This window comes from Pelodiscus sinensis, chromosome 9 (genome assembly GCF_052426305.1).
Source record: "Pelodiscus sinensis isolate ZL-2025 chromosome 9, ASM5242630v1, whole genome shotgun sequence".
NCBI classification, from domain to species: Eukaryota; Metazoa; Chordata; order Testudines; family Trionychidae; genus Pelodiscus; species Pelodiscus sinensis.
The window spans coordinates 62,798,785-62,811,664 of record NC_143060.1 but is presented as its reverse complement, the minus strand read 5'-3'; the positions used below and the strand labels follow the sequence as shown (position 1 = coordinate 62,811,664).

The following is a 12,880-nucleotide window of genomic DNA, read 5'->3' as shown; positions in this document are numbered from 1 at the left end:
AAAACCCCTTCGTTGTGAGCAGTCTGGCGTGCTAGTAACGTGGCAGGAATTTTTTAGGGAGATTTCTGGCTGGGCCCTCAGGGAGGCGGGCTGCCTTGAACTCTGGAAACACCAGCCCTTAAGAAACAATGGTGTCTCTTTAGGGCAAACTACTGCACTCAGCGAGTGGGGATTCTGTGAGGCACCCCCGAGGACTATGGGCCTGCTTTCCACATGGCCATTTGTCACTGGGCACAGTGACTGGCCAATGCGGGGAGGGGTAGCTCAGCGGTTTGAGCATTGGTCTGCTAAACCCAAGGTTGTGAGTTCAATCCTACAGGGTTGTGAATTTAACTAGGAATCAGAGGCAAATCTGCCAGGGATGGTACTTGGTCCTGCCATGAAGGCAGGGGACTGGACTCAATGACATTTCAAGGTCCCTTCCAGCTCTGTGAGATGGGCAGCTGCTTACATCCACTTTGCCCAGATGCAAAGGCTGATGCTGGCACTCAGACCCCACTGTGATATGGGGCTGCTGAGCAGTGACCTTCATTGGAAGATACAGAGCTTCTCCAAAGGAAGCAGGTGGAGGCACCCAACTGTAGTCACTGCCCTGGGCAGGCAGGTTTTCAGAACCAGGAGGGACCCTGTAGAACTAGAGCCACAGTGCCATCCAGTGGGCAGTCTAGGGAATGGCAGGGGGGGTTCTCCCCAGCTGACACCCTAATCACCTGAGGAAGTGGGTTTTACCCCTGATGACCTAATAAATCTGTTGGCCTCTAAGGATGCAACAGGACTGCTCCTTGTTTCCACCGGTTCCTGACTGATATTTGTGGGCGGGAGCGCATATTCCCTCTAATCTTTCCCACCTATTTGTGGATTTTTTCCACCCATGTGCAGAATAAATTTTGTGCACCAAGGCATGTGCGAATGTGCACCACCAGTAGACACACAAAACCTAGCTGTGGGCGCTCTGCCAACCAGCTGGGCAGCATTGGAATCTCTAGAGTGCCCAACTTACAGGGAACGCTGGCGGGGGGTATGTATGTTATGGGGCTTGGGGCTTGGAGGGCAGGGGAGGAGCACAGAGGCAAATGTTCACGGGTGTTAAAACATCTCCTCACACTATCACACGCACTGTCGCCCACACACCGCTCGGCCCTCACGCACTGCACACTGCTGCTGCCTGGATGCTGTGCTGCTTCAAAGCATGGTCCATAGGTGACCTAGGCCCTACGCTTTGGGGAACCCCACAGCAGCCACCTCAGCTGTCCTATGGATGGGACCCACAGGGCCCAGGGTGGCTTGGGAGATTATCTGGGGGGCCTGGTGCAAGGTGGCAGCAGAGGTCGAGTTGCTCCGGCTCCCGTACACAGCGCAGTGGCTGGAGCCGGAGCAAGTCGGCAGCCTGGTCTGTTCCATCTCCCAGCCTGCTGTGTTCCGTTTCATCGTGGCGGCGGCAAGCGGAGCAGCCTGACCCCTGGGCACTCGGCTTCCCTCCGCTGCCTGGAGCAGTGGGGACGGGGCGGAGCAAGCTGCCGGCTCGCTCCGGAGCCTGCTGCTGTGGTGAGCACAGAGGGGTGGGGGTAATCCCTGCTGCCCACGCCCTTGGCCCCGCCCTTTCTCCTGAGGCCCCGCCCCTTCTGGGGGAACCTCCCACACCTTGCCCTAGGCCCACAGTGGCTCTCAGCCCCGCTGTTCATGGCTGCAGAGCCACTGAAATGTCACCCACCCACCACCCGTCCATTCAGCTGAGTGGCCCAAATGTCAGTCGGTGGCGTTGCGACTGGGCACACAGGGCGGCCGTCCCTGGTGTGCCCAACTCCTGGTGTGCCGGCTCGGGTGCTGTGTGGGTAAGAGAGCAGGGCGACTTGCCAGCCGAGGGAGACCCAAGGTCCCTGTGTGGGGGGGGAAATGGGCAGGGGGTGGAACTGGGTCAATGATGCTGCGGGGGGGAAAAGGACTGGAATTTGCCCTCCCTCCCCGAAATCTCTGAATTGGCCCCATTGATGGCACCGTTCCCAAAACACCTGTGACCATTAGCCCAGTGTGCCGCTCTGTGGCAAGGTTAGCAGGGTGCGCCGGGGTCTGTGTCTGCCTGCCAAACTATAAACTAGGTCTCCTTGGGAGGAGCATTAGTTCCTGTCTGTAAAGTCCTTGCTGTTCTGCCGCCTAGGCATGACAGCCATAAATACCTGCAGGAGCCCCCGCCTGCTCCGATGACTCACCTGGGGTCACTGCCCAGCAAGGCCATGCGGTCTGTCTTAACCCCGTAGTGACCAAAAGGGACATTGGCCATCAGGAAACAGAAGTGAGCAGCTTCTATTAACCCTCTCCCAGCTGGACAGGGAGAAAAGAGACAAAAGCCAGTCACAACAAAAATACCGCCAAATGCACACATGGCAAAACAGCTGTTCCTTCGCCCCGCCCTGACCCTCCAGGGCCCCCAGCCCCCCAGCAAGCCCCTCATCCTTTTTGCTACTAATCAAGTTTCATGTTCAATTGGATGACCTGACTGGACAGCAGCAGCATGTGCCTTCAAGTGTCTGGCTCCTGTTTCGCTTCACAAGGAAATTTCAGGGTAGCAAAATCTGTGGCGAGACTTTCTACCATTAACGCCACCTAACCGGCTCGAAAAATAAGCCGAGTGAGTCCCCTCCTCTGTCCCCCACACCTGTGACTCATGCACGAAGGCAGCAGGGATGTTCTCGACACACACACACACGCACATAAATTACACTGCCAAGGACCATGTCAAGGCAGCCAGACACACACAGATGTCTGGGCAGGGGGATGCAAGCAGATATACACGCTTGGGTGGAACTACACAGACACACAGTCCCAGGTACACACACCACACAATGACGTGGAAAAGTGCAGACGCACAATCTCGTCGAGGCTCACAAACATCCACACACGTGTTCCCCACAGCTTACATAGCCCTGGGTGCTGCCAAGGCATCTTAAGTCACTTCAATAGAAGCTGTGCCGTGATTTAATAACTCAGTCATGGAGCGGAGCTAAAGAGGGAAATAAAGGATAGTTCAGCTTGGACGCACAGGTGATGCATGGGGAGGGTATGTGGGGGTCATGTGTCTCCGTAGATTGTCACATGCACCCTAGATTTTAATTACTGAAGGTGGACGCCCTCACTTCCCCCCCACCCCAGTCCCTCCTGCCCTGCAGACATGGGTCACCTCTGCTTGGAAGCAAAGATTGAAGCAGCAGGGCAGGGAATTCAGCTACCCCAGTCCCCCAAAATGATCTATGCAAGGGCTGGTGACACCAGTGGCTGGCATCTGATGGCTCTGGGGTGAGCAGGTGGCCAGGAGCTCTGTGAATATACACAAGTGGCCCCTACTCATAGCTCCTGCCGGGTGGGCACTGACACCACCAATTCCCAGACTCACACCCAGGCGGGCCAAGAGAGCGGAGCGGAGAGCCAGCCGTCCCACCACTCCTTGGTGGGCTCAGCTGACGCTGCGGGCACCTTGCCGGCCACCTCTTCTCACACGGCCTCTCTCAGCCCCATAGGTCGGGGGTGGGGCCATACACATACAGAAGAATTAAAGCCCTGAACTAGGCTCGTGTAAGAGACACGCCTGGGCCGGCAGCAGCTGTTTGCTCAGCGTCCCGGCAAGGCCCTTTTCTCATTTAGCATGCATCTGACGAAGCGGGTCTTTGCCCACGAAAGCTTATGCTCCAACACTTCAGTTAGTCTATAAGGCGCCACAGGACTCCGCGCTGCTTTCTCATTTAGGAGTCTAACTTCAGCCACCCACCTGTGCCTCCCGGGTGGCCTCTGACTATCCAAGTGTCTATTTGGTGGCAAAACAGTGCCTTGGGCAAACCTGTATTTTGGTGCCCTTGCCTCCGCTGCCTCCTCAGACTTCCCAGCCCTACCATGACCTCTGGGCCCTGCTCCCTCTACCCGCATGGCCCTGAGTTCCCTTCCGCAGCCTCACCCGCCCCCCATGTCCTGGCCTCTTTACCATGACCACACACTCGCCGAGCACGGTGCCTGGACAGGCACCCTTGTCGCTCCCCCGTAAAACCAGCCCTATTCCCAAGGGGCCCAGCAGTGTGAGGCCGTGAAGACGATGTGGATGGCTCTACAGAGGGGACAGAACCCGAGACTAAACTTATTTCCGTCGGGGTGGTTTTGAACCCACTTAAGTCCCCATCCTCCCATCTCCTGTAATGGAGGACGCTAAAAGTCTGAGGCCCATCTGACGCGCGGTGCGAGCCACTCAGCCGGGACCACTCCCGGCCTCTCCTCACCCAAGGTGTCTCCCATGGCGACGATGGCCCGGTGGTTCAGCTCAGTGTCTCCAACCTGGTTGGACAGCATCACGGCCAGGTGTGGTCTCCAGTCTCCCCACCTGGCATCCCCGCAGCACTGGGAGCAGAAACAAAGAAAGAGGGAGGGATCGTTCGGCCGCTTTCGCTTCTCGGCCGACGTAGGCGCAGAACTATGAGGACGTCACAAGGGAAGGGAGGCTGTCTGGGGATAAAGCGACAAGGTGCCTCGGCCTCCACGCCAAACAGCTGCGCCGGGCCTCCTCATGTGCTCTGCATTCCCCGTCAGCCTGAGCATCCCACGTCCCCCCCAAATTCCAGCCCCTGTGCGCTTTCATGCCTCCCCAGAGATCTTGCACAAGACAGTTCCATGCCTCCCCCACCCTGTGATCCCGCTGCCACGTAATCCTATGGAGCGTGCTAGGTTCTTACCCAGCATCGCCTCTGTCTCAGATTCCTACAGAGGAATGTCACCGTGTGGGTGCTAGCAGGGGTCACTGGTTATACGGGGGCCGCCACCCGTCCCATATTCACAGGACAGCCCCCTTCCCACAAGTGTGTCTTGTCTCTGGGAGCCACCCAGGTACAAATGCCCCCTCTCCACTGTGCTGCCTCGTGCCAGTGATAATACTGGGTCGCCGTGAAAAATGGCCAATTCCTTTGCTGTTCGCTGCCGTGGACAGACTAAAGGACAGATCGGTGATTCTGAGACGGCGGTCTATGAAGCAGTGCCGAGGGCCCCGGAGCCCTGCTCTCCTGCCCTTCCCCACCACAAGGTGCCAAAGGAGCCGGACGCTTTCCCATTCAGTACCAGGGCTGCCTGAGGTATCCTTCCGGACATGAGCTGGAAGAGAGTCTGCAGGGGGTCGTTGAGAGCTAGCGTGCTGGTGAACCTGCAAACCAAGAACAGAGACACAGCCAGTGGGCTAGCAGAAAGGAAGGAGGGTCTAGTGGTTAGAGCATTTGCCTAGGGCGCAGCTTAGTGTGGGCTCGACTCCCTGCCTGCCTAGATTTCCTCTGTGACCGCAGGCAATTTGAGCCTCTCTGTGTGTGGATAACGCTTCCCTGCTTTACAGGGCTGTTATGAAGCTAAATATATTAATGTTAGTGAGGCCTGCAGACTGGCGGCCTGGGGAGTCAAACTCGCCACCCCCCATCTCCAAGGTAAGGAGAGACAACAGGTTGTGTGAGGCCTGGGCACAGTGGGAGGTGAGGCAATTGTGAAGGGCAGGGGAGGTGGCCAATCACAGGGAGGCTTCTTGTGTACTGGCACCTCCTACCCACCCAGTCAGAACCCAGCTGTAGGTCCGCAGATCCATCTTGCTGGACAGGAACAGGGCATGACCCCACAGCTGGCTTCTCATGGCCCAGTCCAGCGCTTCCTGCAGCCAGGAGACAAAAAAGCAGCCTGATACTGGGTCTCCCTCACACCGCTCTGACTTTCTGAGACCCCGATTCCCCTGGCCTAGGGCTTCCCATCACATGCAAGGTTTACAGTGAGGTTCAATGGCTCTCGGCATCCCCACTACACAAACTGTCCCAGCTAGGATTGCCAGGTGTCCGGTTTTTGCCCTGACAGTCTGGAAATCACGTCTTCTGTCCGGTAAAAAAAACAGAAAATACATGTCTAGTATTTTCTGTTTCTCTTGGACGGAAGGCTGGCGGGGCCATTTTTCCCTTCCGCATCTGGCAGAGGTGGGGGGAAGCGGAGAGTGCAAGAATTTAAAGGTGCAGCATCCTTTTTTTTTTTTTTTTCTCAACAAGTTTGGTGCCTGTTTTTTCCCCTGTCCTGTTCGGGATTTTTTGTGAAGGTATCTGGCAAGCCTAGTCCCAGCACCCTGCCATGTCCACGAGACAACAACTTGGTTAAGGTTTAGCTGTCATGCTGGTTACGACAGCAAGACTCCTGCAATTGCTAGCACAACTGAGAGACATTTTTGCCCTAATGCATTTTCAGGGTTGAATCCAGGAACAGGGACCATCTTCAGCCTCTGCCGCCCACAAGATCCCCCTTGTAAAGACAAGCCAGTGGTAGAATGGACCAAGGGAGCGTAAACTCTGCACTACAATCAGAGCTAGACCCAGGCCTGATCCTTTGACTCTCCGAGCCAATGAGAGTTACAGGAGCACTGTGGAGGTCTCTCTGCCAGCACCAATGGGAATTCCGAGGGCTGCACTGTTCAGACCTGCCCCCCCCCCCCCCACCAATGACAAAGCGGGGCTTGTGAACTTGCAGGACCAACACTTTTCTCTGCAGACCGAGAGCAGCAGGGAGTCAATGGCTCTGGAGACAAGTGGGCATGCATGCTACCTACTTTCTTTCTGCCATAGAAGAGAAGCTTGGTGAACTTTTCCACTTTCTGCGCTGGTGTCTCCATGCTGGGTGGTATCTCCCCAGTGAGGAGGTCTGGTGTCCCGGAGCCCTGCACGGGCCACTCTTCATCGGTCAGATTGATCAAGTTGGATACTGGGTCTTGCCTTTTATACTTCTCCCGGCGCTTGCAGTCTTGCATCAGCAGCTCGGCTGTGTCTGAGCCCACCATGGACTGCACGGGGAAATGAAGGAACATGAGAACTAGCATGTTAGCCCCAATCAGGAACCCATCTAGTCTGGTATCCAGCCTCAGCCAGTGGCCAACACTGCATAATATGGAGGTAGCTATAAATCCCCCCAAATGCACCGTGCCAAATATAACCATACTATGGGGAGTAATTCCTTCCTGACCCACCAGTCCTGATCAGTCTGTGCCCTGAAGCATGAGGGTTGGTGGCATATGATTTTTATCCTAGTGAGTACCCTGGAAAAGATTCTATTCTAAATCCCATATCCACAGTGTTAGTGGAGAGAAAGTCAAGGCAAGGAATCATCCACAATGAGCATAACAGCAAAAGCCCAACTTTAGTGAACTCAGTGACCTGGTCCTGGTTCCCCCTAACATTCAGTGGCAGATCTGCCTCGGACTGGGTTGAATACACCAGTCTCCTTCTGGACACAAATGCTGGTTCCTCAAGTATGTTTCAGTGCCCCTTTAAGTGCTGCTGAAACATTGGTATTTCAAAGGTGATGGACCTGGTTTGGGAAGGAGTCCTGGAGAGAAATCTTCCATGTCCCTGGTGCGCTGGGCCACACTAAAGTGATCAGCATTAATGGGAGGGTGGGGGGGTGTAAGCTGCAGTTATTTATTCCCGACCGACAGCACATGGCTGCTTCCAATTTACAAAGGGACTCTTACAAGGAGCCATCCCGAACTGACCCAAAAGGACTGAAAGGGACTGGCGCGCATCACAGCGCCGAACAGACACACACCCCGTTCTGCCGGCAAAGGAGCACCAAGAGTTTCCAGAGCAGGGCTGAGTCTCGGCCTCGCTGAGTCTCCGAAACGCAGCTCGTGGCCACTCGGCGCTGGCAAAACGTCATCACGTCCACCTTGTGCAAGTCCTCCCTGCGGGATCAAAGAATGGGGCAAAGGAGGTGTTGGGGAGTGCAAAGCAGAGCGTCCTTAACAGCACTGGGGAGGGTTCCCAGGACCCTCTGAGTTACATGGAGGCCTCCAGAAATTCAAAGAGTGGTAGAAAAGCAGAGATACTCACTAGCGTATCAACAACACCTTCACAATTTCTCTAAACATGCAAGAAGACTGCTCATCATTATTCCCATTTTGCAGGTGGCCAAGGCACACAGATTTAGAATGGATCTGAAATCCCTTCTTTGGGGCACCTCTAGCATTTCTAACCTGATCCAGATCAATCTATCTGCAGAGAACATCACAGTGGACTGGACTCTTAGCACCTCCTGTGCCACTCCACTAATACCGGCTCCTTCTATTGTGCATCTAGTCCTCCACCTTTCCACCCAGCCTCTCAGCTTGCTCAGTGATTTTGTATTTTTCGTTTTTCTCAGCTTTTCTCACGGGTGACCGAATGACACCTCAGTGTAACCAACGTGATGCTGAGCAAACCTGACTGCACACAAAGGGTCAAGTGACGATATTTCTCTGCACTCCCAAAAGTGAAACATCAGGGTTCAGTCCTGCAGCACGTGAGAGGACAGAAACTCCTGCTGGGCCAAGCTGCTGATGTTACAAAGACCGTGGATGTTCCACAAGCCCTTCTTGCAAGCCGGGTTTGCCTGGACTTGGCTACAGACTAAGAACCAAACTGTCAAACCAAGTCAAGCAAAGTTCTCTGAACGTTCCCAGTAGAGCAGGGGTTCCCAAACTTTTTGATACTGGGGACCAGTAAATCAATTCACAAGCTTTTGGAGGACCGGTAACATTTATTTGCATATTTGCATATTCATTAAGCAAATGACGAATATGCAAATAACTTGTTTCTGATCCTCCCAAAGCCCCCTGTGCCAACAGAAAAGTCAGTCGGGGCCACACAAGTGAGATACAAAAACACAACCCCTGCAGACCCCTCAAACCTCACTAATGTGGTCCCAACTGTGCTGGTGGGTGCTGGGGTAGGGTACTTGTGGGGGTCGCGGGCAGGGAAGGGGACAGGGACCGATACCTGGGGATCCTGTAGCTGCCAAGGCCCAGGAAGTGCGTGGGCTGCTCCCCCGTCCCCCAAACAGCAGCGCGGTACCTGACACGCTGGTCCGTTGCACGCCTGATGCCTCCCCCGAGCGCAGGAAGGCAGCTGGGGAACAAAGTTCCCAGCGCATGATGGACCGGCGTTTTAGGTATTGCGCTGGCTGTTGGGGCAGGGGAAAGAGCAGCCCATGCACTCCCGGGACCTGGCGCACAGCTGCAGAACTGCCCCTGACCCCAGAGGAAGCCCACACTACCTCCGTTGACACTGGGAGTTCAGCGCGGTGTTTATCTTGGGGGTTACGGGCAGCGAGGCGGGCTCTCTCAAAAATTGTTCTGAGGCCTAGTATTTTTTTCCTAAGGACCGGTACCGGCCACGGACCACAGTTTGGAAAACTCTGCAGTAGAGCAAACCCACAAATCCAAACAACCGCGGGGGGGTTTCTGAATCTGCACCTGAACTTTGCTGATGGTCCTTATCTCTACAGAGGGCCTAGCCAAACCCCCGGGATGAATATCCAATGGCTTTGGGGAGTTTGAAATATGAATCTGAATTACATGGGTTGGGCTCGTCTCTATTTCTGGGTTAGAATGTCCTCCTGTAAGGTCCAAGCTGTGCATGTCGTGACTGGAGAGAAGCTGTTTGCAGGACAGAAAGCAACGCTGCTCATAGGGGCGTGGTTTATTGTACTCCTCCAATGACACCGTACCTGACCAGAGGCCCTGGGAAGGTGCGCATCTCCTCCTGCTCTTTGGTGTCATAAAGGATTACCTAGGAGGCAAGAGCAAAGGCTATGACAGAGGCCCTGTCAGAAAGCTAACAGGCTTTGACAATAGCTTTACTAGTACCGGTGACGCTTTTCTCTAAGCCATCTTTGATCATCCAGTTGATCCACAGATCTCTAAGAAGCAATTGCCTTTTGCAATGGGATCTGGGTCCTACAACTGCAGCCCTTTAGGAGGGAGAAGGCTCGAGCTTAGGGGGGAAAAGAGGGGCAGATACTGTGGAACACAATCCATCTAAGATACTCATCTGACCTCCATCGCAGCAACATCGGAACACGTCACAATCCTTAATGTATTTATCCTCCAAACACTCCCACTAAGGGAGGGCAGGACAATGACAACCCTAGCCCAGATGGGAAACTGAGGCACGGAGCAGCTGGGGGACTTGCCCACAGTCACACAGAAAGCCTGACCCCCGATCCCACAAGTCCCATGCTAGTCTCCTCGCCACCAGACCACGCTTCCTCAAAGTCCCGCCAGAGTTGTGAGTCCAAGGTCTCTGGCCTGAGAGGGCCAGTTGTCTGGACAACTACAGGGTACAAGAGCCATCCCAGGTCACTCCCCGAGGCACCCTGCCAATAAAAGCAACCTGGGCAGAACCTGGGACGGGGCCCAGATGCCTCATTCAAGGAACAGTAAGAAACACAACGGCCCTTCTCCTGGGTGAGACCCCTCTGTCTGCACGGTGGCCAAGGGCTCCAAAGCGCGCGTGGGTGATGGGAGGGCACAAGGGGCAGTGCGGGTAGGCAATGGAAGGTTATGAGGAGTTGCTGGGAGGCATTCCGGGGCAGTGGGAGCGGGGGAAGGGAGGGTAGGAGGCATTCCGGGGCAGTGGGAGTGGGGGAAGGGAGGGTAGGAGGCATTCAGGGGCAGTGGGAGCAGGGGATGGGAGGGTAGGAGGCATTCCGGGGCAGTGGGAGCGGGGGAAGGGAGGGTAGGAGGCATTCCGGGGCAGTGGGAGCGGGGGAAGGGAGGGTAGGAGGCATTCCGGGGCAGTGGGAGCGGGGGAAGGGAGGGTAGGAGGCATTCCGGGGCAGTGGGAGCGGGGGAAGGGAGGGTAGGAGGCATTCCGGGGCAGTGGGAGCAGGGGATGGGAGGGTAGGAGGCATTCCGGGGCAGTGGGAGCGGGGGAAGGGAGGGTAGGAGGCATTCCGGGGCAGTTGGAGCGGGGGATGGGAGTGTAGGAGGCATTCCGGGGCAGTGGGAGCGGGGGAAGGGAGGGTAGGAGGCATTCCGGGGCAGTGGGAGCGGGGGAAGGGAGGGTAGGAGGCATTCCGGGGCAGTGGGAGCGGGGGAAGGGAGGGTAGGAGGCATTCCGGGGCAGTGGGAGCGGGGGATGGGAGGGTAGGAGGCATTCCGGGGCAGTGGGAGCGGGGGAAGGGAGGGTAGGAGGCATTCCGGGGCAGTGGGAGCGGGGGAAGGGAGGGTAGGAGGCATTCCGGGGCAGTGGGAGCGGGGGATGGGAGTGTAGGAGGCATTCCGGGGCACGGATGAGCGGGGGATGGGAGGGTAGGAGGCATTCCGGGGCAGTGGGAGCGGGGGATGGGAGGGTAGGAGGCATTCCGGGGCAGTGGGAGCGGGGGATGGGAGGGTAGGAGGCATTCCGGGGCAGTGGGAGCGGGGGATGGGAGTGTAGGAGGCATTCCGGGGCAGTGGGAGCGGGGGATGGGAGGGTAGGAGGCATTCCGGGGCAGTGGGAGCGGGGGATGGGAGGGTAGGAGGCATTCCGGGGCAGTGGGAGTGGGGGAAGGGAGGGTAGGAGGCATTCCGGGGCAGTGGGAGCGGGGGAAGGGAGGGTAGGAGGCATTCGGGGGCAGTGGGAGTGGGGGAAGGGAGGGTAGGAGGCATTCCGGGGCAGTGGGAGCGGGGGAAGGGAGGGTAGGAGGCATTCCGGGGCAGTGGGAGCAGGGGATGGGAGGGTAGGAGGCATTCCGGGGCAGTGGGAGTGGGGGAAGGGAGGGTAGGAGGCATTCTGGGGCACGGATGAGCGGGGGATGGGAGGGTAGGAGGAGTTATGGGGCAGAGCGGGCAGGGGAAGGGCTGGCAGCTTTCAGTGTCCGCTGGCTGGTTACCTCCAGGCTGTGCATCTCGACGAGGGCGGGCTGCCCATCAGCAGGGGAGTTCGGGCAGACGCGGACCAGCTGGCCTCCTGCTCCAAAGCACACTGGCACGTGAGGGAGGGGATACTTCTGGGGCGCCACGTGGTGCGGGGTGGACTGCGAGTCTTCGTCTAAACAGCAACAAAGGCACAAACAAGCCCTTCCACAGCCGCCCAGCAGGCCTTGTTACCGCTGAGGGGGCAGGCACAGCTCCTAACCACACTTCCTGGCAGTACCAAGCTTCCTCCGTCAGCGGGTACCACGCACTGTGCCAGGCTGACTTCAGGGAAACTGCCCTTCCCTGAGCTGACTGGAGTCCTTACCAAACCTAACGCTGGGTTGCAGATGCCCATCCATGGACGCACCCGCCAGTTCTGCGGGGCCCCTCCCTGCCCAACCTACAGTACCCGGGCAAAGCCCAGCCTCACCCTGTACTTCCCACGTGCCGATTTCCAAGCATGTAATGGCCACTTTGATGCTTTGCAGGCTAACGTGTGAGGGCAAGCGCCACATCCTCATCGCTGGGAGAGCCTCCGTGGGCGCCCGCCCTCACCACGCACGCCTGGTGCCCTTCGGCCAGACCCACCTGCTTGGACTGGACTCCAGGTCTGCGTGGGGTCTGCGTCGTACTGACCGGGAGAGTCACACATGTACTGGCTGAGTTCATAGCTGCTGGAGCTGAGGCCGGACTCCTTGTAGTGCACCAGCCGGCTGAGCTCTTGTGGGGCGGGGAGCTGAGGGAAAAGAGAAGCCGGCGCCGTGGGGACAGGGAAGCAGAGAAAATGGCGGCATGAGGGAGACAGATGGAGAGGGTGGGAGGGGAGACTGGCAAAGGGGTGGAAATGGAGCCGTAGCACAACACACATTTTGCATGTATAGTGTGAAGGCAGCCGGCTTGGCCAGGGCTGGCACTAGATTGGCACCTGCACAACTCACAGCTAGAGTCTCCCCAGCTTCAGCTAAACAGCCAAAGTCTCAAGCTAAGAGCTGTAACCGGCTTGCGTCCTCTGAAGATTTGGCACAGGGGGACAGACATGGCCCCCACGGATGAGCAGGGTACAGCAGCACCTCATCTCCAATGATCTCAAGCACTTTAAGGTGTAAAGCTCTTTTAGTTGGTGCTCGAATCAACACCAGTTAGCTCCTCAGTTGGTGTAAATCGACATAGCTCCATTGGCCTCGG

The 12,880-nt window shown here is 56.9% G+C and overlaps 1 protein-coding gene across 6 annotated transcripts in view; it reads right to left on the bottom strand.

Moving 5' to 3' along the window:
* Positions 1–12,880, bottom strand: part of SEC16B (SEC16 homolog B, endoplasmic reticulum export factor) — a 40,724-nt gene that overhangs the window by 15,865 nt on the left and 11,979 nt on the right. For all 6 annotated transcript variants that reach the window (XM_075936882.2, XM_075936884.2, XM_075936886.2 and 3 more), the window contains 9 exons: positions 12,284–12,431; positions 11,671–11,828; positions 9,523–9,584; positions 7,585–7,720; positions 6,593–6,823; positions 5,562–5,659; positions 5,089–5,170; positions 4,260–4,377; positions 2,208–2,319 (listed from right to left, as the gene is read on the bottom strand). In XM_075936882.2, the coding sequence (XP_075792997.2) occupies positions 2,208–2,319; positions 4,260–4,377; positions 5,089–5,170; positions 5,562–5,659; positions 6,593–6,823; positions 7,585–7,720; positions 9,523–9,584; positions 11,671–11,828; positions 12,284–12,431 (1,145 nt within the window). The remainder of the gene's footprint in view (positions 1–2,207; positions 2,320–4,259; positions 4,378–5,088; positions 5,171–5,561; positions 5,660–6,592; positions 6,824–7,584; positions 7,721–9,522; positions 9,585–11,670; positions 11,829–12,283; positions 12,432–12,880) is intronic.